We start from the raw sequence: 25925 nt of genomic DNA on the forward strand, positions 1-25925 counted from the left end.
TAACCTAGAACACTGTCTAAGACTTGATGGTTGCTCTGTCAATTCTTCATCATCAGTTAGGAACCTAGGTGTGCTATTTGATAGAAATCTTTCCTTAGAAAACCATGTTTCTAGCATTTGTAAATTTGCATTTTCCACCTCAAAAATATATCTAAATTACGGTCTATGCTCTCAATGTCAAATGCAGAAAGGTTAATCCATGCATTTATGACCTGAGGGTTAGATTATTGTAATGCTTTATTGTTTGTTGTATAGATTTTAAAATCTTGCTTATCACTCATAAAGCCCTGAATGGATTAGCACCTCTAACAGCTCTTGTTGCATTATAATCCTCCATGTACTCCATGTTCTCAAAACTCAGGCAATTCGATAATACCTAGAATATCAAAATCAACTGCAGGGGGGCTGATGTACTTGCTACGTCATTAGAAGAATGGCATCTACGCTAAATTTAGTCTGTTTCTCTCTTATTCAGAGGTTCAGTAGCCACCAGATCCAGTCTGTGTCCAGATCAGAGGGTCACTGCAGTCACCCGGATCCAGTACGTATCCAGACCAGATGGTGGATTGGCACCTAGAAAGGACCTCTACTGCCCTGAAAGACAGTGGAGACCAGGACAACTAGAGCCCGAGATACAGATCCCCTGTAAAGACCTTGTCTTAGAGGACCACCAGGACAAGACCACAGGAAACAAATTATTCTTCTGCACAATCTGACTTTGCTGCAGCCTGGAATTGAACTACTGGTTTCGTCTGGTCAGAGGAGAAATGGTCCCCCAACTGAGCCTGGTTTCTCCCAAGGTTTCTTTCTCCATTCTGTCAACGATGGAGTTTTGGTGCTTTGGATAAAAGCATCTGCTAAATAACTAAATGTAAATGTAAAATTTAAATCGTAAAAAAAAAAAAAAAAAAAAAAAAAAAACACTTTAATAGCTTGCACCAACAGTTGCACACAGAAGCAGCTCCCTCGGAATGATGTACGGAGCTCAGTGTTTTGCATGCGCCGGTGAGTCTCATGAAAACCAATGTTTGTTTACAGGATCAAAAGAAGCAAAGTTTCCTTGCTTTAGCAAAGAAAGAAACAGTCTCCTCTTGGCTAATATCAAAATCCTCCAACATTATTCTATACAAATCCTCATTTTGTACTTCTAATTAATGAACATTGTTTTGATTTTATCTCTCTGCTGCGTTTCTGTGTGCGTCATTTCCGAGCGACACGTTGGGCAAAGCCGAGCTCCGCAGTGACTGCTGTCACACCCTCAGCTCGTTCCCTTAGCCCCAGTCACCATTGCCAGTCACCATCCACTCAATCTCCCATGCACCGCTCACGTGAACCGTCACCTGAATACTGATTACCTGCACCTGCACCAGCAATCACCACACCTTTAAATACTCACCTCACTCATTCACTCACCGGCTGGAATCAAGATTACATGGATGCTCTTTGTGGATCTTCTGCCTGCTTCTTGTGGACCGTATTGTGACTCTGTGGAGATTCAGATACAGCGATTAAGGGAAGTGACTCTTTGTTGTCAGGCCTAGCTTTGTACTTGAACTCACCTATTGATCAGTGCTTGAAGATTCACCGTCTGTGACCACACTTACCTGCTCTGTTGAAATCCTATGTTAATAAAGCTTCACGAAAGTACTTACCCGTCTTCTCCTCTCCTTGTGTGGATGTGACAGGATTCCAGCCCCGAAAACAGAACTTCATATCTCCCATGGATGTTAACGCTGCTGCTCAGGAAGCGGCTTCGGACCCGTTCACCGAAATGGTGACTGCTCTCCGCCAAGTATTACAGTCAGTTTCACCACCCACCGAAACTAGTGCTACCACCACCAACAGCACGCCCCTTGCACGTCCCGCGTGCTATGCGGGTGAACCGAGTGGCTGCAGTGGGTTTATACTGCAGTGCTCACTGTTCGTCAACGCGAATACCAGTAAATTCCCCAATGAGGCCACCAGTGTCGCCTTTGTGATCTCTCTCCTCACCGGACGAGCGCTACAATGGGCGGAGGCTCTTTGGAACTCCCAGAGTCCGGTTCTATCCTCATTCGATGCCTTCACCACCCACCTCCAGGAAGTGTTCGGGATGGCTCTAACTCCTCTTTCAACCCATGATGAACTCTTAAATCTCCGCCAGGGAGCCACGGAAATTCACGACTACACTCTCCGTTTCCGGACATTAGCCGCCACCAGTGGTTGGAACCAAACTGCCCTGCTAGCTGCATACCGTAAAGGTTTAAAGCCCCAGATCAGAAAGCAAATGGTCATTTACGACGATAATGTCAATCTCGAGACATTCATTAGAAAAACTATAAATGTTGCTCAGCACCTCTCGGCTTGTGCCTCCCCGGCTTCATATACCATCTCTCCATCAGCCAGAACGCCCTCGCCTCAACGAAACCAGGAGGAGCCCATGATCACCGACTCCTACCGCCTAGATGCCTCTGAACGGAGACGCCGCATCCAGCTGCGGCTGTGTTTATACTGTGGCGAGGCCACTCACCTGATCCACGCCTGCCCAGTCCGTCCGCCTCGCCCAATGGTGAGTACAGTTTCCATTACCCCATCTGTATCTCACATACCTCATATCAAAGCCCAGATAACAATTAACTCACGTAATCTTTCCATCCATGTCCTGGTGGATTCCGGAGCCGCAAGCAACTTCATCTCATCTCACTTCGTAACCAAGCACCGTATACCCATCACCCAGAATGAGACCACCTACCGTATCACTACCATCCAAGGATCACCGTTAGGGGGAGGCAAAATAACTAGAAGGACACATGATCTGGAACTCGTTCTGCCCCACGGACACCGGGAACAACTGGCCCTCCTCGTACTTCCTCGCGCTACCGTTGACGTCGTCCTGGGTAGGCCGTGGCTGGCCCAACATAACCCACAAATCAACTGGAGCACAGGGGAGATCCAGGCATGGGATCCGCGATGCCAGAGTCACATTCACCGTTCACCAATCCAGAGTTCACAGTCCGAGCCACCGCACCTTCAATTGCACTCCACCTCCATAGGAAGACCTGCCCTTTACTCCTCCTACTCCGATGTGTTCAGCAAGGAACAAGCCACCCGATTACCACCACATCGGCCCTGGGACTGTTGTATCGACCTGCTGCCAGGTGCCAAGCTACCGCATGGGAAAATATATCCACTCTCCCGTCCTGAGCAGGTGGCGATGGAGGAATACATCCAGGAGGCTCTCGATCAGGGGTTCATCAGACCGTCCACATCTCCAGCTGCGTCCAGTTTCTTCTTCGTCCCCAAAAAAGATGGCGGACTTCGACCATGCATCGACTATCGAGTGCTAAATGACGCCACCGTCAAGTTCGCCTACCCATTACCACTCGTTCCGGCGGCTCTGGAGGAACTGCGTGAAGCCAAGGTGTTCACCAAACTCGACCTCCGCAGTGCCTACAATCTGATCCGTATCCGAGAGGGAGACGAGTGGAAGACTGCTTTCATCACCCCTGCCGGGCACTACGAATATCAGGTCATGCCCTATGGGCTTGCTAACAGTCCATCCATCTTCCAGAGTTTCATGAACGAAATATTCCGTGATTATCTCCACCAATTCGTCATTGTCTACATAGACGATATCCTGATCTACTCCCGGAACATAGAAGAACACCAAACTCATGTCCACCACGTCTTACAACGACTCCGAGACCACCACCTCTACCTAAAAGCTGAGAAGTGTGAGTTCCACTGCACTACCGTCTCCTTCCTCGGATACGTGATCTCTGCGGAGGGAGTTCAGATGGAGTCAGCCAAGGTAGATGCTGTGGCCAACTGGGCGGAGCCCACAACGGTGAAAGAACTCCAACGTTTCCTTGGCTTTGCCAATTTCTATCGGCGCTTTATCAAGAACTACAGCCTGCACTCGGCTCCTCTAACATCCCTTCTAAAAGGAGGTCAACGCCGGCTGCGCTGGACACCCCAAGCTCGAGAGGCCTTCAACCATCTTAAACACCTCTTCACCTCGGCACCCATTCTTCGACATCCTGACCCGTCCAAGCCGTTCGTCGTAGAGGTTGATGCGGCCAATCACGGCATTGGAGCCGTGTTGTCTCAAAGGTCTGGTGAACCTTGCTCACTCCATCCGTGTGCGTACTTCTCTAAGAAACTCTCTCCTGCCGAATGCAATTATGGAATCGGAGACCGTGAGTTGTTGGCCATTAAACTCGCCCTTGAGGAGTGGCGGCACTGGCTAGAGGGAGCTCAGTTCCCATTCACTGTTGTCACCGACCACAAAAATCTCCAATATCTGCAGAATGCCAAAAGACTCAATGCTCGTCAGGCTCGGTGGTCACTCTTCTTTGCTCGCTTTAATTTCCAGATCACGTATCAACCCGGTCACAAGAACACTAAAGCAGATGCTCTGTCCCGTATGTACTCACCAGATCCAGACACCAACAAGCCTGATTCAATTCTACCACCCTCCGTTTTCCTCGCGCCTATCCTCTGGCAGATCGACGAGGAAATTCGAGCCGCCACCCTCGAGGAGCCTGCACCTCCGGAGGTACCCACGGGTCTAATGTACGTGCCCACCAACCAGCGACTCCCCCTACTGGAAAGTACGCACACGTCACCTGGCTCAGGACACCCTGGCAGCAGGCGAACCCTCTCGCTCATCCAGCAGAAGTACTGGTGGCCTAACATGGTTCGTGACGTTACCCGGTACATCCTCGGATGCTCGGTCTGCGCCGTTACCACCACACCTTGTCAACTTCCCGTGGGTAAATTACAACCACTACCCATTCCTCGCCGACCCTGGACCCATCTAGGGGTGGATTTCGCCACTGACCTTCCCCCCTCAGGGGGGTACACTACCATTCTAGTTGTTGTTGATCGTTTTTCTAAATTCTGCAAACTAATCCCATTAAAGGGTCTTCCCACAGCGTTCGAGACCGCCGAAGCCCTCTTCACCAACGTGTTCCGGAATTATGGCACTCCAGAGGACATTGTCTCGGACAGAGGACCTCAGTTTGTCTCCAGGGTCTGGCGAGCGTTCTTCCAACTCCTCGGAACATCCGTCAGTTTATCTTCTGGATATCACCCTCAGACCAACGGCCAGACCGAGCGGAAGATTCAAGAGATCTCACGGTACCTCCGTACTTACTGCTCCCAACACCAGGATACCTGGAGCCAGTATCTGCCGTGGGCTGAGTATGCCCAAAACTCCCTTCGCCAAACCACTACAGGCTTAACCCCTTTTCAATGTGTTTTAGGCTATCAACCACCGCTGTTTCCTTGGTCAGGAGAAGTCTCTGAAGTGCCCGCGGTAGATCACTGGTTCCAGGAGAGCGAGAGGGTGTGGGACTCAGCTCACGTCCATCTCCAGCGGGCAGTTCGGAGGCATACAGAGACCGCTAACCGACGCAGATCGCCTAATCCCGTCTATCTACCTGGAGACAAGGTTTGGCTCTCCACTCGGGATATCCGCCTCCGACTGCCCTGCAAAAAGCTGAGTCCCCGCTACATAGGGCCGTTCACCATCTATTCTCAGATAAATCCCGTCACCTACCGCCTGAACCTACCACCACACTACCGGATCTCACCCACGTTTCACGTCTCACTGCTAAAACGTCACACTGATCCAGTTTCTCCTTCCTCCACAGAACCAGAACCGCCTCCCCCTCCAGACCAACCCGAAATCCTCGGAGACAACATCTACCAGGTCCAAGAGATCCTCGACTCCCGGCGGCGGAACGGCCACCTGGAATACCTCATAGATTGGGAGGGGTTCGGTCCCGAGGAGAGGTCGTGGATACCACGCAATGACATCCTGGATCCGGCTCTCCTCGAAGATTTCCACCGACAACACCCGGACCGCCCGGCTCCCAGAGGTCGTGGTCGTCCCCGTCGCCGCTCTAGGATGCCTGGAGTCACCCGTGGGGCGGGGGGTAGTGTCACACCCTCAGCTCGTTCCCTTAGCCCCAGTCACCATTGCCAGTCACCATCCACTCAATCTCCCATGCACCGCTCACGTGAACCGTCACCTGAATACTGATTACCTGCACCTGCACCAGCAATCACCACACCTTTAAATACTCACCTCACTCATTCACTCACCGGCTGGAATCAAGATTACATGGATGCTCTTTGTGGATCTTCTGCCTGCTTCTTGTGGACCGTATTGTGACTCTGTGGAGATTCAGATACAGCGATTAAGGGAAGTGACTCTTTGTTGTCAGGCCTAGCTTTGTACTTGAACTCACCTATTGATCAGTGCTTGAAGATTCACCGTCTGTGACCACACTTACCTGCTCTGTTGAAATCCTATGTTAATAAAGCTTCACGAAAGTACTTACCCGTCTTCTCCTCTCCTTGTGTGGATGTGACAACTGCAAGCTACATTAAAGTGATTATTACATTTTGAATATGGTTATTTTTCATACAAAAATGCATTGATTCGCTACAGAAGGCATTTCCTCATCCCCTGGACCTGTGTGAGACACTTTTTTATTATGAATGGATCTGCTTTATTTAACTTTTTTTGGACTGATGCATGCAACACCAGCTATTCATCTGAAATAACAAAGTCTTATACACTTAGGATGCCTTGAGTAATTTGTGGACTAATTTTAATTTTTTTGGTGAGCTAACACTTTAATGTTTCCCGAATGTTCATCTTAACCCCGGCCAGGGATAATTTGTATTTTAATTAATTCTGAGCAAATTATTCTGAGCAAAAGTATTTTTTTTTCTGTTAAGGTTCCAGAGGTCTCCTTTCCAAAAGGCATCCGGCTAGAACAAAATAAAAGGACACTTAATGTTATAATGAGAGTACATTGTACTTATACACACAATAATAATAAAATCAGATCAGTCACTTAAGTTTTTTTTCTTCCCAGAGACAGATTCAGTCATAACTAAAACATTTTATTTACATGTCATCAGTTACAGATGCTGCTTTTAGCTTCAGATAATGATTCTAAAATAGCACGTTTGATTAATATTTGTTTTTGTAAGCATTTTGAAATTCAGAGAAAAGCGTTTATGTAATATTTGTACCTTTTACATTGATATGGACTTAATGTACCTTAATGATAAAGTTTAATTGTACTATTTAAAAGCAGATATGAATGAACAAAGAAATAACACTGAAACGGACTGAAAGGTCTGATAGAAGAATGACATACTGTAAAATGATTCTCAGGTATGATTTCTAAATCTATACTTGTAGTACAGTCAGAATATTTCTCAATGTACACACTTAAAAATAAAGGTGCTTCACGATGCCATAGAATAACCTTTTTGTCTACATGATTCCAAAAAGAACCTTTAACATCTGAAGAACCTTTCAGTTTCACAAAAGGTTTTTTGTGGCAAAAGAAAGTTCTTCAGATTATAAAAAGTATATCTTTATATATTTTTTTTAAACTACAGAAAGAGATGGTTCTTTAAAGAACCTTTGACTGAATAGTTCTTTGTGGAACCAAAAATGGTTCTTCTAAGGCATTGCTGTGGTTATTTCATCATACATTAAACATCACCATTATTTTTAAAGTGTAAATGTAGCCACATCACAGTCTCTAAGCTAATATAACTGACTAGGTTGTTGCAAATAATTGCCAATGTCATCATAGTCACATTCTGCAGAGACTGCCTCATTATCATAGCTGACGGGTGAGTACAACGGGGAGTCCTCTCTGCTGCCGCCCTCTTTATCTAGCTCTGACAATGAAAGATAGACCAAATGACATATTAGTGCAATAAAATCACAAAATTACCAAAATTGGTAAAGGGGTTTGTATGCTACAAATAAAGATCTCAACAAATCAGTAACACATCATTTTGACGTGTAAATGTATATTAATTGCTGCTGGTAGAATCACACCTTGGTAACTGAAGGGAGGATCATCTGTGTCGGGGCCTAGGAATGACCTTCCAGATCCCTGCTTCAAGAAATCTGCATTATCAGAGTAACCATTTTAATTTATGTATTTACATTTGAATATATATAGTTGTATATTATCTGTTATGTATAGTCCTCATTGCATTGCTTTGCCAAATCATCTTTTGTTGTTCCCAGTCTTGTGCTTTCCATGTCCTATATTCAGCTTTGCCCTGCCTTTTACCCATTGTTTAGATTTTTTAAACTAATGTCCATCTTACCACGTGTAGTTAATTAGTATTACTCAGTAATTGTTTGTGTAATTACACAGCAACAAGGACACCCTAAAATAAACTATCCAGAAAGTCATGTAGTTCTGGAATGAAGAGTACAGAGTTTTGAAGTAAAACACAAAAGCGTTTATTTCAACATCGCTTAGTGTGCAAGTGTCCACCTATATATACTCATACTGTCATACTGTTGGACTAAAATTCCCTGTATGGCATGTTTACAACAGAACAAAGCAGATCATTCTTCAGATTTTTTAAAAGAAAATTAAAAAAGCTTTGAACGTTTAATACCTGAAGTTTGTAGCTGGTCCCCTGTGTTTTCATAGCATTCAGCAGACTCCTGTGAGCACAGGTCCTGTGCAATTGTGCCTGTGTTTTCATAGCATTCTCCTGATGAAGTGCAGGATGACTCAAACGTGTCCACTGTGTGAGAGGTGATGAGAATACTCATTGCAGCCTAATCAAATAGTTTTATATGTCATTTAAGGGGAGACACTGCAGGGTAAAAAAATGTTTTCTCATGCACCTGACCATTTTTTGATTTTGGGCTTTTTGACCTTTCATAAAATGTTCTTTCAGACTAATGCAAAGAAAACACCCAAAAGACACTGTTAAGTGTTTCTTTTATAACACTTTATCTATTTGTGTCAATAGATATCAATTATAATACATATTGTTAAAGGCCATTTTCTCTAAATGAGTTTTTTCTCCAACACTGAGCCATAAATCTCCTCTTCAGTAGCACTATACACACACAAAACTTTAAATATTTATTCCTGTCTATATTCTGAAGGTTTTTACAGAGGGATTCGTTCATATATAGTTTTCTTGATTATATACAACAATTTATTCCCCCCAAAATTGTGAAAATATATTGTTTTCTGGCTGTTCAGTGTATTTTCTGAATTATGGAGTGACAAAAAGACTTTTTTTTCAATTATCAGTGTAATCAATCAACTTGGTAAGTAAGGTGATAACTATTAGTTATTTATTTTTCACCCTATTCACCTGCAGTGTCTCACCTTAACTAATAATATGAAAGACATCTCTCTTCAGTTAACAGTTTGTTATAAAAGTTCTCACCACTTGTAGCAGACCCATGCATCTGCAGTGCATTATGAGTAGAGATTTGCTGGTATCCTCCCGCTGTGACCTCTGCAGGGACAGCTGAGACCAAACCGTGTTTACAATCTTTTTCAACTGCTCACATACTTTTTCAAAACTTTGCCTCTTTTTTCAAAACTTTACACACAAATCCAAGAATTTTCACACACAAAATGCATAATGCCTCACATCACTTGCAAACTGAAGCACTGCTTTCAAAATATCAGAAACACATCTCAAAAGCAAACATTTGCAAACAGTTTTGCCTTAATATTAATTCCTGTTAGATTTGTGTGTGTTACAGAGAGAATTGTGAACTTTATTTTCATAAAGCGTTTTAAAAAAGGCTTCAAAGATAACGACGGAGGATTAGTGTATGGTTTTGCAGATCTGGTGTGTGCTTCTGCTGTTTGATGGTCAGGTTTCAGAAACTGTGTGAGTAAAGATTTTGTTGGAAAAAGAAACTGTAAATACATTCAGATGATCTGTTATCTGCCTATGCTAGTATGTTAAGACTGTTTATCAAAAATGTTACATGAATCCATTATTTTAGCACTCGAGTCAACTCCTGTGCTCAAACCCTTCCATTACGGACAGCACAGATATGTTTACCTACAGCTCGTAAGGCTTATGGATTAAATTAATCAGTGACCTTATGAAATTACATTTTGATGAAAGATTTTTTCGAATGTACATAGAGTGAATTGAATTTTGAATTCATGTTGAAGTTAAACTGGATAATAGAAATAAAATGGAAGTAAGACAAAATGAAACCGGTCCCTTCCTACCTTCCTCCGTCACACTGTTCAGGTTTGTGACCCTCGCTGCAGGCCTTTTACCATCTGCACTGTATCGCATCGAGTCTGAGGAGAAAGAAGAAAGAGAGAGAAGTCTTACAGCACCGCTCACATGTTTTCAGTTTTATCTCATGTCATCTACAGAGAAATCAAATCTAGTGTGGGTTTTACAACACTTGTTCTGACATACAGTAGGTGAGACCTGGGATGGTTGTGACAAATTTTGCTTTAACCTCTGTAAATGATTGAATCTTGTGATATTTAAGCCTATTTAAATTATTCATCAGTGCACACAATTTTTTTTCTTAAACCATGCGCCCTTTGTGCCTGTTGTCCCATTTAGGCAGCTGTAATAGTAAAAATGAAAAAGAAGTTTTCAAAAGAATTGTAAGACTTATTTAATATGCAAAGATGTTAATAACAGTGGGCATTTGCATAGTTTTCAAAGTGACCCATGCACTCATTTAGGGTAGATAACGGACCTTTTCTGATGTAAAAATCCTATTAATATTTTAAGCACATTATAACAACAGTCCCAAACAACAAAAATTAAAACTATAAGTCCACGACCCCTTTAATAACTATATTTATAAAGTGCATTATTCTTGAAAACTATGTTTATAATGAGCATTTCATAAGACCTTTGCATCAAAAGTCGTTTGCACTGTGCTCCTTTGTCACTTAATATTTTATTTTAGCGCATTAATCTATTAGATTCACACTCACAAGATAGTCTTATTTTTAGGGATTTACTTCACATGTCCTATCGGTGATCAATGTATAATAAAACACTAAAAAGAAGACTATTTTGTGAGTGCGGATCAAGGTTTCATATAAATAATTTTTTTCAATGCCTGTTTTTTGGCATTCAACAACATATAAATTACATGGTGAGCTAAAAGAAAAATGTATATGGCTGAGAAAAGACCATTATATTGTCGAATTGTTTTGCCTTTTCATATCTTGTCTGTTGTGAAAGGGCCTTTTCACCAGTAAAATGTGCATTATTTTATGTAATTAGCTACTTTTTGTAGTAAGTAACACAATTTGCTCTTGAAAGTAACTTTCCTCATACTGCTAGCATTTTTATCTCCATGCCTACAACCATCCCGGTTCTCTCCTGCTTTCTCAGTATGGTCCATAACACGTAACAGGGACTCACTTTGAAAAGTGGATAAAGGAAAAGCCGTTTCCGGACTGATGTCATGTTGCTCATAGTCTGTGTCATACGATCCGCTCTCAATGCTACTCTGAGCCCAGATACGCAGAGGTGATACGGGGGCTATAAGGGCACAGAGAAAACAATTCACAAATACAGAAAACAACCGTAGAGCATCTGTCATCCGTCTAACATCAGCTCAGAGTAAAACACGCTCACCCTCAGGCTCGCTGCTGTTGTTTGTGACTTTGACGAGATGCACAGATTCTCTGTAGTTGTTTTCCTCTGCTTCGGCTGGGGCCTGCAGGTTCATGTATCTCTTCTGGGCCACAGCAGCTGACCACAATGAGGGGAAAGACACAGATGGCTCAGTTGTATGTTTCAGTGGTGTTCGAATTGTCAAATCATGTATTATTTCTTGTTTATTCATTGTGCTGTTGATTATGGATATGCTCTTGACAGGGTTTGTGAGATTCATCTAAATAAAGGTATTGATGGGTCCACAAGATTTTCTGCCAACTGAAAGGGTTGTGCATTGTGGTGTTGGGTCGTAGGTTTGCACCCACCTTTCTTCTTTTTATTATGATGACACAAGAGGATATTTGTGATAACTGCAATCAAAAGAAAGAAAGCAAGAACAAAACACCCCAGTTGCTCTAAAGTCGGGAAGAATCCAGGTGGTTTTTCCATTGTCATAGTCACTGGATGAAAGAAAGAGTGAAATGATGAAAGAGTGATGCTTTGCCTTACATTAAACAGCGTTTGCATTAACACAGCCAGCTATAAATGTTATCTAATTTTAAAGTTGTTTTTCTGCAAATGATTTTTTTACAGCCTTACTGTGATTGTAGTGGATTTATTTTATGATCTATTAAACAAGGGGAAGTTGACAAATATTGTTTCTGAATCAGCTGTAGGGTTGTTAGAAAGGTTTGGGATCACCTGTGGTTGCTGGTGCTGAGGTCGATGGTGGACCTGTGGGAACAGGCAGACCAAGAGAATCTGGAAAAGAAGAAATGTTTATCTGAAAGCTGTTTTACACAGGGCTCATCTTTAGGGTCTAGTGTTAAAGGCAGCTCCGTGGCTGCTTTGCTTGTGTGTAAACAGCATTACAGTTTTCATAATGTATATGTAATTATTTATTAATTAAAATGGACTATAAGTGCAAACTATAACGGATACAATGCAGTGGCAACATTGATGGCCAATGGCATTAGATCTCACATGGTGCAAAATTTCATTTGAGAGCTCCAAAAATGGGGGAAATAGTGAAAGATGTATAGTAAAGCAATAGTAAAGCTTCAGAAGGCTCTAAATACAGGGTACAGGGGCTGGCACCCAATGTCACGCAGAGGGATAGTCAAGGGCATGTGAGCAATTGGGAAAACAGTATACCGAGGTAATCATTCCTCATAGTTATACAGCCTTTTCGGAGCTATAAATACTATTAAAGTGAGAGAATTAATTTGCGCTAGGGATGGCCAATCAAATAAATAAATTAATATTAAGGTGAAAAGAAAAGTGAAAGTGACGTGACATGCAGCCAAGTGTGGTGACCCATACTCAGAAATTGTGCTCTGCATGTCTGCAATTAGTCTGTTTTACCATAGAAATATTAAATGACGACAGCTATTTAAAAATACAGCTAAACTCTTCTTCTCAAATATGGCCATTTTGAAAGAGAGAGAGAGAGAGAGAGAGAGAGAGAGAGCGATTAAAGTTGTGTGTGTGTGTGTGAATTATCTGTCTCTCTCTTCACACAAGGAAGCTGAGTTTAGTTACTTAAAAACTTTTACATCCTTGTTGCAGAGAAATATAATTTAAAGTTTGTGTATCGGTTAATAAGTCACAGGCTGCATTGACAACATGTTTCTGAGCTACTAAATGTTTTTGTGTGCACAGTGTGATCTACGATCTTTGTGATGTGTGTGTGTATCAATTAAAGCAGCGCATGGTAGAATGATCATTATGATCTTTTATGGTCAACTGGCATTGTCACACACATAGAAAGTATAAGAGACGTGACATTCAGCCAAGTACGGTGACCCATACTCAGAATTTGTGCTCTGCATTTAACCCATCCAAAGTGCACACACACAGAGCAGCGAACACACACACACACTGTGAACACACACCCGGAGCAACGGGCAGCCATTAATGCTGCAGCACCCGGGGAGCAGTCAGGGGTTCAGTACCTTGCTCGAGGGTATTGCCGGCCGAGACTCGGACCCGCAACCCTAGGGTTAGGAGTCAAACTCTCTAACCACTAGGCCACGATATGCCCATAAATAAATGTAAAAAAATCAGTGGGCAGCAATAGATTCAGCGCCCGGGGAGCAACTTAGGGTTCAGGGCCTTGCTCAAGGGCACTTCATTCATGAGTATTGAGGGTGTAAGAGAGCACTGTTCATTCACTCCCTCCCACCTACAACTCCTGATGACACCAAGACTCGAACCTGCAACCAAAATCCAAATCTCTAACCATGAGACCACAGCTGCCCCACAGTATGGTCACATTGTACATTTTTTATACAAAGTGTGATTAAAACATTAAGATAAATAAACTTTTAAAAAGCTTAAAAAAACAATATATGAAAAAAAATATTCTGAAACTATTTGCATGATAATTAAATCAAAAGATTTTTAATGCACTATATAAATACATCATGCATTTAATAAAGGGGGATGTATTGACACAGTGGTTAACCAGAGGAATTAAAAATGGCACCTAATGCCCAAAAGGTTGCAGAACCCTGATGTAGTATATGAGCTGTGTGGTGTACTATTTATATTTTGAGAAGTGTTTTACTTAGAAAATTAAATATATTTTGTTTTGAGGTATACTTTAGCTATTAAAATGTTATATGGGACATTCAAAAACATGAAACATGTAACTTACTATTGCAAATCAGCCCAGCTGGTTTTGGGTCATTGCACAAGAACACATTATTAATGTATTCCTGACAATGCCACAGGTCTTTCGTTCCCAGAGGACAGTGAAAATACCAGAGTGATCCATTTTTATGCTTAAAGGCTGTGTCGAAAGCTGTGAATTGTTTGGCTTCTCCACAGTTCAGCATGTCACAGGCCATTTTGGCTTCTTCCTTATGCCAGGACGAGTCACACACCGTCCCCCAGCCACCATTGCGATGGACCTCCACTCTCCCAGAGCATCGGTCCAGACCTCCTGTCAGTCGCAGAGCCTTGTATTCTTCATTAAACATAAGAGAAGATGTGTGAACAGACACATGCAATCAGACAAAATCATCACAAAATCAACTCAAAACAAACAATACATCAGTGTCACCCTTAGTACAGACCAGTTTGATCTGTTTGACTGGCTTTTATACCATAAATGTTTTGTCATTTTGCAGTTAGTATCAAGCAACAAGTTTTGAAGAGGAAATAATAATGTTTTAGCTAAAATGTACAAGGCTGCCCCACTAAGAGCGGCATAAAAATGTATGAAAGATGTTTTAGTTGTTACTGCTGCCTTTGACATTATATACAGGTAAGTACTTTACAGGAGAAGAGTCTGAGTAATTCTAGTTTAAAACTGGGAAACATGTTGGTAAAAAAAAAAAATGTGGATATTATTTGTGACCCTGGACCACAAAAGCAGTCATAAGTAGCACGGGTATATTTGTAGCAGAAGATTATTGGATGAAATATGGATGCTATCTGTACTGAAGTCTCTAATTACCATAATTTGAGATGTCACTTATAACTCACACATATCGTCACGTACCTGAGCAGACCACACCTGCATCCTCCTTATGTCCACAGTCATGTCCATTCCTAATCGCAGGACATTCCCATAAACTCCTCTCTTTTCCAGTGCAGTTGAGCTCATCCATGTGTATGGAGCCTATGCCCTGGCCGTACGGCTCACCTTGCCCGCTGACAGACACAGGGTACCCGCAGCCCAGCTGTGCACACACCACGCGTGCATCGTCCATATCCCATCCATCATCACACACTGTGCCCCAGGAGCCCCTCCACACCTCCACACGGCCCCCGCAGCGATGACCGCCCCCCATCAACCGAACAGGAGCATTGCCTGAAGAAACAGATGCAACATTTAGACAATGAAGATAATATTAACATGATACAGACATACAGAAACCTTTGCATATACACTAAAACCATGTTTATAATAATGCAATTACTGGAATGTTGTTGAAGAAAGTTTACTAAAAAGTAGAAATGTGCAGCTTGTATTAGTGAAAATAAAATAATAATTTTTCCATACAAAAATGTCTGTCATTTGAAGGGACATTGTCTAATTATTTATTTTTCAAGTTGAGACTATTTTTCTAGGAACCTCTGATTATCAGCATAATCTCTGTCTGTGGAGTTTATGTTAACAGCCCTTGAGTTTGTCATGTGAAGTTAAAGGGATTTTTGAGTTAAAGAGATAGACCCAACTATCAAACTCAGAGAGAACTGAATTCAAGGCTATGTCTACATTAATACAGATAAGCAGCGTTTTCATTTCCAAACTCTCTCCATCCACATTAGCATTTTTCCAAAAGTTTCTCATCCACACTGAAACGGTGTGTGTGTGTGTGTGTGTGTGTGTGTACAGGCATAAAAGATACACTCTCTCTATATATTTGCACATACTGTATAAAGACAATCGTATATGATGTAACCTTCTTGTATTTTTATACAAGAACAACATAAAGGTAAAAAAAAATTGAGATATGGTTAGAAAGCATGAGGCTCGCAGTGTCAGGATGCCAGTCTGTCAGTCAAATCATGAACAAACAGTTCTTCTTATTTTAATGTTTTAATGGTGGCTGAACATGCACTTTTGAGGGTCTTCTTTTGCTTTTAATGGCAGTTGGCAAATCTGTGGGCTTAAGAGAGCCGATACCGATCAGTTAAAAAAAATATCCAGTCCAGATGGTGGATGAGCACCTAGAGAGGACCTCTACAGCCCTAACTAGATGAGCCCCAGAGACAGATCCACAATCAAGACCTTTTCTCCTAGACCACAGGAACCAGATGAGTGCTCTAAACAATCCGACTCTGCTGCAATTAAACTGCTGGCCTCATCTGGCCAGGGGTGAAGGCTCTATTTTGACACACTGTTTAATACTCTACAGCCGCTTTTACACAATCTGCATTGCAAGAAGCACTATATAAATAATAGTGACATGACTTGAATGTTGGTCTGTGCCACTGCAGGATTTCAAACAAACACCAGTGATGTGTTAGTGATTTCTGCCTCTAGAGGCTGCTCTCGTACTGTATAATGACAGTAGATCCTCCTCAATAATTGGTCAATCTATCTATCTATCTATCTATCTATCTATCTATCTATCTATCTATCTATCTATCTATCTATCTATCTATCTATCTATCTATCTATCTATCTATCTATCTATCTATCTATTATGTTCACAAAGACTGCAAAAACTATCTATCTACAGTAAGGTCCATATATATTTGGACTTTACGCTTTAATTCAAGGGGTTGAACAAACATATAACAGAAAATGCTTAGGAATTACTACCATTTTATACACAATGCCCCCATTTTCAGGGGCTCAAATTTAATTCTATACATATAATCATATATTTAAAAAAGATGGTTGAGAATCCTTTGCAGGCAATGACTGCCTTGAGTCTGGAACTCATGGACTTCATCAGAGACTGGGCTTCCTCCTTTGTGATGCTTTGCAAGGCCTTTACTGCAGCTGACTTCACCTGTTGTCTGCTTGGGGGTCAAGTGAAATGCAGCTCAATCAGTTTGAGATCAGGTGATTGACTTAGACTTGACTTAGACTTACCTTGAAAAACTCATGGGGTGCTTTTGCTGCATGTTTTGAGTAATTGTCGATTTGTACCATGAAGCATCATCCAATAATCATTGTATTTGACTGAATCTGGGCAGAGAGTATATCCCTACACACTTCATCACTAAACACTAGTAACCCAATGCTACTGGAAGCCATGTGTCACGCTGTCTGGTCTCTGTTTCCCTGGGTGTCCACTAGTGGGCTCACTTCCCCTCAGGCACTTCACCGTATTCACTAGAATTCCTCTAGTCTTGTCCTGTCATCACAGTAATTTCACTCCTGTTAATCGCACCAGTTGCTGTCACTTTATTGTCATTAGCCTCCCTATATATACCAGTCTTTTCCTGTTGTTTGTATGGAGTCCTTACCTTTTGTGTTTACAGCCTTCTCGTCCTCCGAGATTCTCCTTTGTCTTCTCGCCCTCCGAGACCCCTCATTTTCCGAGTTCCCTTTCCTGTCCTTTTCCTTTGATTGTTTGTTTTGATTTGCCTTTTTGGTTTTGACCTTGGCTTGTGTTTTTGACCACGATTTGGATTACCCCAATAAACATACCTGCGATTGGATCTATCCCTCTCTTGTGTCTCACTGAACACGATCGACACAGAAGGACTCCATCTCTGGAGGATCAACTAGAACCTGACTCAACTCTGGAAAGTCAATGGGCACCTGACTCGACTCTGGAAGGTCAACAGGAATTTGACTTGACTCTGGAGGGTCCACGGGAACATGCCTCGACTCTGGAGGGTCAGGAGCACCTGACTCGACTCTGGAGGGTCAACCAGAACTTGACTCAACTCTGGAAAGTCAACGGGCACCTGACTCGAGTCAAGGCCAGTCACCATTGACCTTCCAGAGTCAAGTCACTGGTGATCTTCAAGGACAGAGTCAAGCACCGGTGATCTTCAAGGACAGAGTCAAGTCAACGGTGATCTTCAAGGACCGAGTCAAGTCACCGGGGTTCTTCATGGGAGAATTCAAGTCACCAGTGGTCTTCATGAACAAAGGCAAGTCACCAATGATCTTCATGAACAAATGCAAGTCACCAATAATCTTCATAAGCAGAGTCAAGTCAGCATTGATCTTCTGGAATCCAGTATAAACACCATGGGATTACCAGAGTCTTGTTACTTCTCTGATGAACTATCAGAGCCTCCCCACGTCTCTGATGAACTACCAGAGCCTCTCCACGTCTCTGATGAACTACCAGAGCCTCTCCACGTCTCTGCTGAACTATCACAGCCTCCCCACGTCTCTGCTGAACTATCAGAGCCTCTCCACGTCTCTGATGAACTACCAGAGCCTCTCCACGTCTCTGATGAACTACCAGAGCCTCTCCACGTCTCTGCTGAACTATCAGAGCCTCTCCACATCTCTGATGAACTACCAGAGCCTCTCCACGTCTCTGATGAACTACCAGAGCCTCCCCACGTCTCTGCTGAACTATCAGAGCCTCTCCACGTCTCTGATGAACTACCAGAGCCTCTCCACGTCTCTGATGAACTACCAGAGCCTCCCCACGTCTCTGCTGAACTATCAGAGCCTCCCCACGTCTCTGCTGAACTACCAGAGCCTCTCCACGTCTCTGATGAACTATCAGAGACTCTCCACGTCTCTGATGAACTACCAGAGCCACTCCACGTCTCTGCTGAACTATCAGAGCCTCTCCACGTCTCTGCTGAACTACCAGAGCCTCTCCACGTCTCTGATGAACTATCAGAGCCTCTCCACGTCTCTGCTGAACTATCAGAGCCTCTCCACGTCTCTGATGAACTATCAGAGCCTCTCCACGTCTCTGATGAACTACCAGAGCCTCTCCACGTCTCTGATGAACTACCAGAGCCTCTCCACGTCTCTGCTGAACTATCAGAGCCTCCCAACGTCTCTGCTGAACTATCAGAGCCTCTCCACGTCTCTGATGAACTACCAGAGCCTCTCCACGTCTCTGATGAACTACCAGAGCCTCTCCACTTCTCTGCTGAACTATCAGAGCCTCTCCACGTCTCTGCTGAACTAATAGAGTCTCTCCACGTCTCTGCTGAACTAATAGAGTCTCTCCACGTCTCTGATGAACTACCAGAGCCTCTCCACGTCTCTGCTGAACTATCAGAGCCTCTCCACATCTCTGCTGAACTATCAGAGCCTCTCCACATCTCTGCTGAACTAATAGAGTCTCTCCACGTCTCTGCTGAACTACCAGAGCCGTTCCACGTCTCTGATGAACTACTAGAGTATCTCCTCGGCTCGGCTGATCTACCAAAGTCTCTCCTCGCCTCTGCGGAACTTCCGGAGTCTCGTCACGTCTCAGTCGAACTCTCTGAGCACCCGACTGATCCTGTTGTGGCCACGGAGGCTACCCTTAACTTGTTCATGTTCTCTGTTTCAGACTTGCCCAACCAGACTTGCCGTCTTGTTCATTCAACCACATGGATGTGGTGGTCTTCTGCTCCGCCCTGGGGGCCATCAGTTTTGACCGCACGGAGGTGGTGGTCCTCTGCTCCGCCCTGGGGGGCGTCTGTTTCAGCCGCACGGATATGGTGGTGTTCTGCTCCACCCTGGTGGGCATCAAGTTATGTCCTTCTAGGACTTGTTTTTTTTCTTCTGTCTGTTTTCCTCCTATGGACCTGGCCCTCCGTCCCTCCCCCTGATCCTCGGCCGGTCCACCTCCCTCCTGGGTTTCTTGTCTGTGTCTTTCTTTCTGTTTCCCTCTAAGGACCTGGCCCTCCGTCCCTCCCCCTGATCCTCTGGTGGTCCACCTCCCTCCTGGACTCCTTGTTTTGTGTTGTACTTCTCTTGTCTCGGTTTCCCCATTTTACCTGGTCGTCTTGTCTCTTTTTCCCCATTTTACCTGGTCCTCTTGTCTCTGTTTTACCATTTTACCTGGCTCTCCGTCCCTCCCCCTGGTCCTCCACCGCTCAACTTCCCTCCTGGTCTCTTTGTGTCTTTGGTCTTCCCTTGGGTTCGGGTGGAGCATCTGGCAGCTGCTCCGTGGAGGAGGGGGTAATGTCACACTGTCTAGTCTCTGTTTCCCTGGGTGTCCACTAGTGGGCTCACTTCCCCTTAGGCACGTCACCGTATTCACTAGAATTCCTCTAGTCTTGTCCTGTCATCATAGTAATTTCACTCCTGTTAATCGCACCAGTTGCTGTCACTTTATTGTCATTAGCCTCCCTATATATACCAGTCTTTTCCTGTTGTTTGTATGGAGTCCTTACCTTTCGTGTTTACAGCCTTCTCGTCCTCCGAGATTCTCCTTTGTCTTCTCGCCCTCCGAGACCCCTCATTTTCCGAGTTCCCTTTCCTGTCCCTTTCCTTTGTTTGTAATTAAAACAAATCGTGCCTCTGTCCAAATATATATGGACTTAACTATATATAATATACTAATAATTCTGGTCAGAGGGGACCAGAAAATGTTACATTCATTCTTTAAAAGATCTTTAGTGTTCAACAGAGCAAAGCAATTAAAAAAGATTTGGATTAAATCGTGGATGAGTAAATTATGACAGATGTTTCATTTTTGGGTGAACTATCTCTCTAACGTTAAACAATATGCTCAAGGGCTGTAAACATAAAGGGTTTTTCAGCTTTACACAGTGGAACGGAAAAGCTGCAAGTCATTTTTGCACAGACATTTTATCACATTAGTTTCACATCTATAATGTTAAGACAAGTTACACTATGAATTCAAAACAGTGTGTATTTTAACCCCTTAACTGTCACTCACATTTTTGAAGATAGATTTGAATGTGCATGATACAAACCTAAATTTTTATAATTCATGACTGAAAACATTTTGTTACATGATTTTGATGTACCGTTTTCATGGTAATGCAATGTTTGAATTTAAAATGGGTTTCAAAAGAGGAATTTTATGTTTTCAAGTGATATATAATTTCTGATGATTTCTAAAGTGTGATAGAGAAAAAAAGGTAACAAAGAAGACTTTTTTTTTTTTTTACAACATATCTCAAAAATATGTTGAAAGCTGTGATGCTCAATTAAATATATTTTTGAGATAGAAAATATACCTATTTAGTTTTAACCCCCATATGAAGTTTCAAAATTTATTTAAAAATGTGTTTCAAAAAATATATTTCCAATCTTATGGTAGCCTAGGGTAAATGCAAATTATATATCTTTTTTTTTCTTTTTCTTTTTTTTTTTTACATTTTAAAGCGTGTTTTTTTGCAGAATTGTATTCAAATGTGTAATATGTTCATACGTTTTTCTTCAAATGTGCCATACATGAATGTATTTCTTGGATTAAAATATATAGCACAAATAATATTTGAAAAGTAATTATTTTTTATATTTAAATATTTCTTAATATTTTCACAAATATTCTTATAATTAAGCACATTATACATAAAATTATATATATATATATATATATTTAACAATATATTTTTTAAATGCATTTTTTTATGTAAGTCCTTTACTGAGGGGGGAAAAACTTTTTTAATAGTGGAAGTGATTTTCTGTGATTAACTGACATCATGTCACAGATTCTGCCAACAGAACTTAACTTGTACTGAACCCAGAACATTTCTTTAAATAAATATACTGTCACTGATTTTATAACGATAACATGACAATGGAAAATGTACAGACTTACCACATTCAACTTCAGAAAGGACTGAGCAACTCGAGTCAATAACCTCACTACAGTTCTTCAACTGATTGTTGTGATAAACACAGTTTGTGAAACAAGTTGTGTTCAATCCTCTGCTCTGACTGAGATTGTAGACCTCTCCACAGCCAAGCTCTCGGCATACCTCACGGGACACACTGTGGACAGTGTCTTCAGTCAGATACACAGGAGATTCTGGGTCTGGGGATTTGATAGTCCAGGAACATGGGCTAGATATTTGAGCCACAATGGGAGAACCTGCGGGTGAAAGAAGATAATCAGTGTCAAACTCAAGAATTTAATAAGATGCAAATATAACATACATTAAAAAAATTATATATTGTACAAAAAATAAATAAATAAATAAATAAATGTATAAAATAAATACATTTATTAAAAAAATTATATTTTACAACATTTTTTAATATCAGCTATGCACTTATTTTATAATCATTATGTTTATTTTATTTACAACATTTTAAATGTAGTTCTTTTTAATTTAAACTACATTTCAAACAGAAGTAAATAGAGTTTCAGGCAATGCATTCCACCATGCAGACATCACATTTCACATCCCACCGGTTCTTACCGCAAATGACCTCAGAAAGCTTCTTGCAGTGGCTTCCCACAGTCTGACTGCAGTTGCTTATCTCAGAGTCATGGTAAATGCAGCCTGTGAGACAGGTTCTGTTGATCCCTGCTTCACGTGTCCTTAATTTATACACATCACCACATCCCAGAGACAAACAGATCTGAGAGGAGAGACGGTTAATATCCTCCACGGCTATATCTGAAGAGGTGCTGAGAGTCCAGGAGCACAAGCCAGATGCCTGATCTGCTTGTGACACAACAGAGAATACAAGATCATGTACACTTTCCTTTTTCAATGCATGCTACTGGTCTGTTAAGTAATCGTATAATTCCAAAGAATAAATGGCCTCTGTAATATTTAATCAGAATGTAATAACGTAGCTCTGACTATGCTTCTTTTATATTGACTCTAACTGGATAATGTTAACCAACGCAAACATTTTTTAAGCATTTGATCTTGCAGTTTAGTGATATCCAACTAATCCCCAATGCATCAAATCAAAAAACCCTGCTTCTGAAATGCATCACATTATAGAAGCATCAAGTATATGAATGGTATTTCACTTTGAGTGAAACTCTCTCCGAGATACATCTAACAAAAAAGATCAAACGGTTATTAAATGTTGTTACATGAGTGCACATACATAATAAAACCCAGTTAACGCAATACAACACAATGCTACCTTTTGAGCTCATAACAAATCATGATGGTGTTCAGATAGAAACAATAGCATGGAGCTCAACATAACCTGACATCTCACACTCAGCCTGTTTGATGTGCCACCTGTTTCAGTGCAACAAAAAGAAAAACACTGGAAGTGAGCAAATGTGCACCGGTTGAACAAGTGTGTCGCCGCAACATCCTGTCAAACTATTCAAAAGGGTTACAAATTACGTGAAATATTCTTGACAATGCTCTAAATCTTTGCATCACAAAATTCAGAAGTCAACAGAGTAAAAAAACGAGTAATGCACATGTAAACTACTAAAAGAAAAATAAATAATAATATCAATGATGAATATCAATATGACATGCACTATTAGGAAAGCATAACTTACATTTTACATTGACCCTGACCTTTGGAGGCTCAGCAGAGATGAGACTGTCGTATCCTGAAAAAAAAAGGCAAGAAACTGTATGATCTTGATCAGCTTTTACCTCTATATAACATAGCTGGAATATTATCATCACCAGATTAATGAGAAAATGGATATTTAATGAATAATCACATGGTTTTATTGCACCATGTTCCAGTAACTGCCAGATCATTGATTTTCCATAAAACAGAAGTGCAGCTGACAGCTCAGTGTTTCTGCGTAAGTTTTATTCTGTGTCAGCCGAAAGACTAAACTACTTTACATGACTGAATAGTTAATTGCATAACGCTTACATACATCTTATGGAATCTGCAACATGAAAATCACTTTAACAAAATAAGGGAGATCGTAAGAATCATTTGTTGTATTTTTTGTGTGTTTATAAGGCAATATAATTTCTGAATTCATAAAAACTCAGTTTAACAGTTAATCAGCTCTTGATTTGTAATGATATGTGTTATTATGTGGATGTTCTTTGACGAATTAAGTGTTTTATAGATTTTTTTTGGTCTTTTGAGAAGCATGTAAGTATCATATATGGCTTCTTAATGCCAGCCCTAAATGAAAGCAATATAATTTGAAAGGAAAAAAAAAAAAAAAGAAAAGAAAAATTTTCATCCTGTTCAAAATTGTACAACCCCAGCTCTTAATTCATCACGTTGTTGTTATTTTTTTTTTTTTTTTTTTTTTGAGAATCGGCTAATGTTTGCATCTTTTGTAACAAATCTGTGTTTGTGTCTCTCATTTGTCCAAACGATACTCATGAACAACTAAAAAAAATGTTGTGGAATATCCAAGGGACGTCACACAGCATTACTAGTGTTGTGTATGTAAACTTAGGACATGGCAGTTTTTATAAATTCAGTTCTTATTGTCTTGTGCAACATAATTTTCAGTAAATGCCCTCATCACCAGACTACTAGTACATGGTTGAATGTGTGGCTTTATCAAGTGTGTTTATAGACTGTGGTTAGACAGTCATATTATGTAAAATAATAATAATAATAAATGTTTTAAATGCATTGCTATACAATAAATAGTATTTTTCTTAGTACATATCTTTATTTATTCCTTTCATTTTCTGTTTTTGACAAGAAAGCATCTGCAACGGTTTTATATCAATGGGCTGGTGTGTGCTAAAATTGTAAAGGGATAGTTCACCTAAAATAATAATCATTCTATTATCATTTAATTATTTAAATTGTCTCACTCTACAAAATTTGTCATAATTTTCATGTTTTTTTTTTTGTTTGTTTTTTTCACAGACATACATAAAAATAAAAAAAAGTCTTAATGCTCACAAGTAGATCTATAATTTATTTTTTATTTTTTTAGGGGGCCCCAAACTCCCCAAAAGGACTTAGTTATCGGACCTTGGCATTTCTAAAACCCTGCATAGATAATGATAATAACAGATAATTATAATAATAATAACAAACTATTATTTTCTATAGCACCTTTAAAAGTTAATCTCGAAAACCAATGCAAGAATAAGATAAAACAAAAGAGAAATACGAACTTATAAAGGAAATGCATTCATCAAAAAGAAGTTAATTAATACAAATAGAATAAAACATAGAGAAATGATGAACACCATTGTATAAAACAATTACAAAATGATGGAATAAAATCTATCCAAAGACAAGTACGTTTAGAGGGAAGATTTGCACAAAGACACAAAGAGATTTCACTCGCCTATTCTCAGAGGACAGAGACTTCCACAGTTTTAAAGCTAACGAAGAGAAAGCCCTATTAAAATAGATATTAAATTAATTGTATTTATTTATAACACTGTTTGATTATTTTATTGCTTTTCTGTTTTGAAAGATAATGTTTTTATTTTTCAATTAGTAGTGATACATTACCTTAATATAAAATGACAATGAAGACATCTAACATTCTAATAATAATAATAATAATAATAATAATAATAATGTAATAATTAAATTATAAAATCCTGAAAAGACACAAGCGGTTTTTCACAGATCATTAAGCAGAGCAATAATTTTCAGCTGTGATATTAATAAAAAAATTTAGAGTACCAAACCAACATATTATGATGATTTCTCACTAGCTGCTGATAATGGATATTTACCAAGACAAATATAAGTTTGTAAACAAAAAAGTTATTTAAAACTGCAGTAATATTTAACAAATATAACTGTTTGTGACAACAGTTACTGATCCCAAACATTTCAATAATAGATAGATAGATAGATAGATAGATAGATAGATAGATAGATAGATAGATAGATAGATAGATAGATAGATAGATAGATAGATACCTTGTATTAAAGCAACAGTTTGGATGATGGTTATGATCTTTATGGTCCCCATTCCCCATGAGTTGGATGAGGGTTGTGTTCGGTACTGCTGTGCTTTCACTCTCTGAATCTCAAAGAGGAAGTGACACTTCTTGTATAGTCTACCTTTTTTTTTTTTTTTTTTTTTTTTTTTGAAACCACACATTCTATGTAAACCATTGTATTATTTTAGGTGTCATATGATGCGATTTAAATGTTTTATTTCTCTTTGGATGTTCACGCAAAGAAGGAAGGCACAGTTAGTGCTGAAGCAGTCATGTCAGGGAGATGTGTG

At 40.7% G+C, this 25925-nt stretch overlaps 1 protein-coding gene across 1 annotated transcript; it reads right to left on the minus strand.

Moving 5' to 3' along the window:
• Positions 1-6870: 6870 nt before the first annotated feature.
• Positions 6871-25704, minus strand: LOC113119100 (scavenger receptor cysteine-rich type 1 protein M160-like). Its single transcript, XM_026288300.1, has 15 exons — positions 25613-25704; positions 23289-23342; positions 22228-22473; positions 21624-21896; positions 14954-15265; positions 14105-14416; positions 12148-12207; positions 11772-11906; positions 11425-11541; positions 11209-11328; positions 10038-10112; positions 9229-9312; positions 8437-8568; positions 7859-7930; positions 6871-7695 (listed from the first exon to the last, which is right to left on the minus strand). Exons 1-15 carry the CDS (start codon positions 25662-25664, stop codon positions 7559-7561), a joined length of 2181 nt encoding a protein of 726 aa, XP_026144085.1. The 5' UTR covers positions 25665-25704; the 3' UTR covers positions 6871-7558.
• Between the last annotated feature and the right edge of the window lie 221 nt (positions 25705-25925).

This window comes from Carassius auratus, chromosome 19, assembly GCF_003368295.1.
Source record: "Carassius auratus strain Wakin chromosome 19, ASM336829v1, whole genome shotgun sequence".
In the NCBI taxonomy this organism is placed as follows: Eukaryota; Metazoa; Chordata; class Actinopteri; order Cypriniformes; family Cyprinidae; genus Carassius; species Carassius auratus.